The sequence below is a fragment of the Gadus chalcogrammus genome, chromosome 4 (assembly GCF_026213295.1).
Source record: "Gadus chalcogrammus isolate NIFS_2021 chromosome 4, NIFS_Gcha_1.0, whole genome shotgun sequence".
Lineage (NCBI taxonomy): Eukaryota > Metazoa > Chordata > Actinopteri > Gadiformes > Gadidae > Gadus > Gadus chalcogrammus.
Window position 1 is genome coordinate 36,470,124 of NC_079415.1, and position 5,960 is coordinate 36,476,083.

Sequence of the window (5,960 nt, forward strand, 5' to 3'; positions counted from 1 at the left end):
CCATAAGGTCTATAGGTGTAGTTTAAGGTCCATAAGGTCTATAGGTGTAGTTTAAGGTCTACCTGACGTCCCTGTAGGTCAGCATGCTGGCGCTGCAGGACTCCGTGGACCCCGACCAGGACCCCGACCGGCTCCAGTTCGTGTTGTGGTCTCGGGGGTCGGAGGAGCGCTTCACCCTGCAGGCCTCGGCCGCCTCCGTCAGGACCAGCTGGGTGGAGCACCTCAGCCAGCTGGTGGAGGCCCAGAGGGACTTCCTGTCAGGTGACACACCGCATACTGCACTACACCGTACACTGCACTGCACTACACTACACTACACTACACCATACACTACACCACACAATACACTACATAATACACCATACACTACACTACACTACACTACACCATACACTACACCACACAATACACTACATAATACACCATACACTACACTACACTACACTTCACAATACACGCTACACAATACACTATGCTGCATTACACAATGCTACACAATACACTACACTGGAGTCTTCCTAGGACAGCCAGTTTTGATGATGTGTGTGTGTGTGTGTGTGTGTGTGTGTGTGTGTGTGTGTGTGTGTGTGTGTGTGTGTGTGTGTGTGTGTGTGTGTGTGTGTGTGTGTGTGTGTGTGTGTGTGTGTGTGTGTGTGTGTGTGTGTGCGTGTGTAGCTCTCCAGTCCCCTATAGAGTATCAGAGGAAGGAGGGAGTGGTTCCTCGTCCTCTGTCGTCAGGGCGACCGCCCTCTGCACCCCCAACCCCCAATGGCCACGCCCCCCAACCGGACCAGGACACGGACACCCACGAAGACCAAGTACACACGCACACACACACACACACACACACACACACACACACACACACGCGCACACACATAACATACAAACACACACCAAGAACGCTGTGGATTAATCTAGTTTAATCTGGTCTAATCGGTTTTTATCTGCTTTAATCTGGTTGGTAGGAAGTGCAATCTGGTCTAACCTGGTTTAAAGTAGTGTAATCTGGTTTACCCTGGTTAAAGGTAGTGTAACCTGGTCTAACCTGGTTTAATCTGGTCTACCCTGGATGAAGGCAGTGTAACCTGGTCTAACCTGGTTAAAGGCAGTGTAACCTGGTCTAACCTGGTCTACCCTGGTTAAAGGCAGTGTAACCTGGTCTACCCTGGTTAAAGGCAGTGTAACCTGGTCTACCCTGGTTAAGGCAGTGTAACCTGGTCTACCCTGGTTAAAGGCAGTGTAACCTGGTCTAACCTGGTTAAAGGCAGTGTAACCTGGTCTACCCTGGTTAAAGGCAGTCTAACCTGGTCTACCCTGGTTAAAGCAGTTTAACCTGGTCTACCCTGGTTAAAGGCAGTCTAACCTGGTCTAACCTGGTCTACCCTGGTTAAAGCAGTGTAACCTGGTCTACCCTGGTTAAAGGCAGTGTAACCTGGTCTAACCTGGTTAAAGGCAGTGTAACCTGGTCTAACCTGGTTAAAGGCAGTGTAACCTGGTCTAACCTGGTTAAAGGCAGTGTGACCTGGTCTACCCTGGTTAAAGGCAGTGTGACCTGGTCTAACCTGGTTAAAGGCAGTGTAACCTGGTCTAACCTGGTTAAGGCAGTGTAACCTGGTCTACCCTGGTTAAAGGCAGTGTTACCTGGTCTAACCTTGTTAAAGGCAGTGTAACCTGGTCTACCCTGGTTAAAGGCAGTCTAACCTGGTTAAAGGCAGTGTAACCTGGTCTAACCTGGTTAAGGCAGTGTAACCTGGTCTAACCCTAACCCTAACCCTAACGCTGTGGATTCATCTAGTTTAATCTGGTCTAATCGGTTTTTATCTGCTTTAATCTGGTTGGTAGGAAGTGCAATCTGGTCTAACCTGGTTTAAAGTAGTGTAATCTGGTTTACCCTGGTTAAAGGTAGTGTAACCTGGTCTAACCTGGTTTAATCTGGTCTACCCTGGATGACGGCAGTGTAACCTGGTCTAACCTGGTTAAGGCAGTGTAACCTGGTCTAACCCTAACCCTAATCCGTAGGACCTGGTGCTGGTGCTGCAGGACTTCAGCGCGGTGCGCGAGGATGAGATCACGGTTGTCCGTGGTGACCGTGTCCAGGTGCTGTCGTCCAATCAGCAGGGCCAAAGTCTGGTGTTCCGTCCGGCCAACTCAGAGTCGCCCCCGGCTGAGGGCTGGGTGCCCCGCAGCGTCCTCAAGATACACACCTAACACACACACACACCTAACACACACACACACACACACACACACACACTTTGGCCCAATCCCAAAGTGAGCCCTGAGGACTCAGGACTCACGGACTTCATTGACCTCAGGTGCTAAGTGAGCGAGTGTGTGAGGCCACATGGGCTCAGATAGGTAATGTGGGATTGGGCAGCACTCCACGAGAGCACATGTTACCTTGGCAACGTTTAATGACAAAGATGTTGCTGACACTTGCCGGTTTGGGAATTATCATTTTGACGTTTTGGCTACAGAAATGTATTGATATTAGAAAATATAATTTTTACTTTTGAATACCTCAGTATAAAGGATGTATTGATAATTTAGGTGATTATTGGCCTACACATACGGAACATAAATCAGAACGGGCTACATTTGGCTGAATTCTAAAAGCTATAAGTAGTAATATGAAGAGCCGTTTGGGAGCAAAAAAGCCGGCTCTTGTTGGTGAGCTGATCCAAATGATCCGGCTCACTAAAATAAGGCCGAAGATTCCCATCTGGTCGCCCATTGACAGTAGCGTCGTCTTGTTGTTGTTTACCTTCCTATGTCCGGATTTCCCTATGGTCTCCGAGGTAAACGTCACAACGCTTTGAACTGTGGGTAATTCCCTTAGGTGAAGTGTGCACTGATGCGTACTCACGGAAAGGGCTCGCTAAGTGTGGACTCAAACCCTCGCGCTCTTTGGAATCCGACATTTGGACAGCCCTGAAGCCTTAAGAATTTTGCGAGAACGCGCAATAAAGTCTGTGAGTCCCTGAGTCCGGACATTGGGATTGGGCCTTGATACATTCATACCCAATAGGCACACACACATACACTATATACACACAAACACACACACTCACACTGAACACACACACACACACAATATAAATACACACTAACACTGGACTCAGCCTATTGGTGCTCTCTGAGCTCCGCCTACTCTGTGATTCCTCCAATGGGACGGATGGCAGCCCGGAACCTCAGTTTACAACTCAAGACTGTTTCTACTGGCCGGTGGGAGGTCATGTGACATTGAGATAGAAGCTCCGCCCTCACACAACCCCACTGCCACCTCAGCCAATCACAGAGCTCTGTGGTCTGGGGGCTCCAGTGACTCCGCCCCCACCATATTGTTGATATTATATATACCCCCCATCATGATGATGATGATGATGAAGAATAGATTCTCTTTTTTCACCTCAGAACAAATCTGAGATTAACTTGTCTTTATGTGTGTGCGTGCGCGTGTGGGTGCGTGAGTGTACATATATGAGTGTGTGTGTGTGTTTCTGTGTGTGTGTGTGTGTGCATGTTTGGCTGGGTGCATGTGTGTGTGTGTGTGTGTGCGTGTATTTTGTTGTGTGTTTTCCACTGGTGTTCTGGTGTAGTGTTGCTATGACGACTATAATAGTGTTGAAATGAAGCTGAGCAGAACGATACACCCCACAACAGCATCATCAGTTGCCTAGCAACGCCCCCTCGGACCTGGCACACCGATCCAACATGGCTGCCACCATCAGGATGAACCGCACTAATCTCTCTCTCTCCCCATCCTGTCTCTCTCTCTCTCTCTCTCTCTCTCTCTCTCTCTCTCTCTCTCTCTCTCTCTCTCTCTCTCGTTCTCTGTCCTTGTTGCCCATTGGACTGTAGCTGGGCCAATCAGAAGAGTTTGTACAGAACTGTTCTGCTCTGGTTTCTAATTAAAGGTCACTTCCATTGACACTGTGTAGTTTTCTCTCTGACCACTAGGTGTGTGTAGTTTTCTCTCTGACCACTAGGTGTGTGTAGTTTCCTCTCTGACCAGTAGGCGTGTGTAGTTTTCTCTCCGACCACTAGGTGTGTAGTTTTCTCTGACTACCAGGTGTGTGTAGTTTTCTCTCAGATCACTAGGTGTGTGTAGTTTCCTCTCTGACCAGTAGGCGTGTGTAGCTTTCTCTCTGACCACTAGGTGTGTAGTTTTCTCTGACTGCTAGGTGTGTGTAGCTTTCTCTCTGACCACTAGGTGTGTGTAGTTTCCTCTCTGACCACTTGGGTCAAGCATTAGAAGCATCGTCACACTGCCACAGGAAACCATTGAAAGTAAAGATGTTTTGAAATGTTTAAAAGTAAAATAATGTATATATTGGTGGAATAATACATCAAACACTTGGAAATATTACTAGAACAGATCCACTTAACTGACTGACTGATCAGCAGACTTATTAACACGATAGCTATCTAACAGACTAGCTAGTTAACTAACACACTAGCTGACTAATCATAGATATATTATGTACTGACTACAACCTGAATGAATGAACGTCCGATGGGGCAGATGTCCTTTTCCAGTCAAAATCACTGTAAATCTCCTTTCTAAGAAATCTTCAAGCGGGTTGGTTAGTGAACGGTAATAGTAAAAAATAAATAAAAATGTACTATCATTACCATAAACAGACATTTCTAGAGTGATTTTGAGTGGGTAAGGACCTCTGCCCAATCAACGTTAATTGTATTCAGGTGGGTGGTTATCCTAAGGCAAGATGGCGGCGGCATGACGCATACGTTCCACTGAACAGCATAGCTCAGGCGATATCTAGTCAGGATATATCTATGCTGACCAACTAACCAACTAGCAAGTAACTTTACCGAACACACTAGCTAACTAACTGAAAGTGACTAGCTAGGTAACTAACACACTATAATTAGCCTTTTTCTTATTCGTATTGCATGCTTATTAAATGTATACTCTGTTTAAGTTCATCTCCCTCGAAAAGTAGTTCCCTTTAGAACTACGGTGAATAACGTTAGCTCAGCTGTAGGTTACTCGTTTCTATAGCACCCACACAAGGCTGGATCTGATCACTAGTTTAATAACGTAGTTGCTACAATCGTATCAAGTCAGCTACACTATCCGCACTCACTAAGTGCGCTAATTTTCAGATGTCAGTGCTGTTCCAAATCGAATACTCCGTGGTGCACTAACCGGAAATTACGCTCACTGCCGCCGTGGCTCCTCCCCCGCAATAAACATCCCGCTTTGAACTGTGAACCCTTTACGCCTAGCAGCTATAAAAAGCTATAAAAAACTATAAAAATTACAAAATGACACTATTAATGCAGGCTATGTGGAAAATGCGCCGACTTTGGCTCAGCCTGGCTCCGCCCTCTTCCGCTACGTAGGTAAGATGGCTGCCGTTGAGTACAGAAAGTGTACATCGCCACGCTCTTCGCGATTTGACCGTTTTGGGTACACCATCCGGGTCCTTTCAGTAAACTTATTTTCGCCCGATCTGAATCGGAACGCCCTACGTACTCAAACTTAGGCTAGTAAGTACGGATAGTATGGATATTGGAACATGGCACTGTAGTCTTCTCCTTCACACTGGTCCCCACTCCAGTCCCACCTGTACTGGTTTCCACCCAGTGGACGCTGGTCTTCACTCCAGTCCAGTCCCACCTGTACTGGTTTCCACCCAGTGGACGCTGGTCCTCACTCCAGTCCAGTCCCACCTGTACTGGTTTCCACCCAGTGGATGCTGGTCCTCACTCCAGTCCAGTCCGACCTGTACTGGTTTCCACCCAGTGGACGCTGGCCCTCACTCCAGTCCTGTCCGACCTGTACTGGTTTCCTCCCAGTGGACGCTGGTCCTCACTCCAGTCCAGTCCGACCTGTACTGGTTTCCACCCAGTGGACGCTGGTCCTCACTCCAGTCCAGTCCGACCTGTACTGGTTTCCACCCATTGGACGCTGGTCCTCACTCCAGTCC

At 47.8% G+C, this 5,960-nt stretch overlaps 2 protein-coding genes across 2 annotated transcripts in view; both read left to right on the top strand.

Annotated features, from left to right (window-relative positions):
* Positions 1–3,915, top strand: part of LOC130381065 (triple functional domain protein-like) — a 64,061-nt gene extending 60,146 nt beyond the window's left edge. The window contains exons 57-59 of the mRNA XM_056588486.1: positions 78–261; positions 676–818; positions 2,023–3,915. Coding sequence (XP_056444461.1) covers positions 78–261; positions 676–818; positions 2,023–2,211 — 516 coding nt within the window. The 3' untranslated portion in view covers positions 2,212–3,915. The remainder of the gene's footprint in view (positions 1–77; positions 262–675; positions 819–2,022) is intronic.
* Positions 2,790–5,960, top strand: part of LOC130381066 (formin-like protein 2) — a 29,467-nt gene continuing 26,296 nt past the window's right edge. Inside the window, exon 1 of the mRNA XM_056588487.1 lies at positions 2,790–2,801. Coding sequence (XP_056444462.1) covers positions 2,790–2,801 — 12 coding nt within the window. The remainder of the gene's footprint in view (positions 2,802–5,960) is intronic.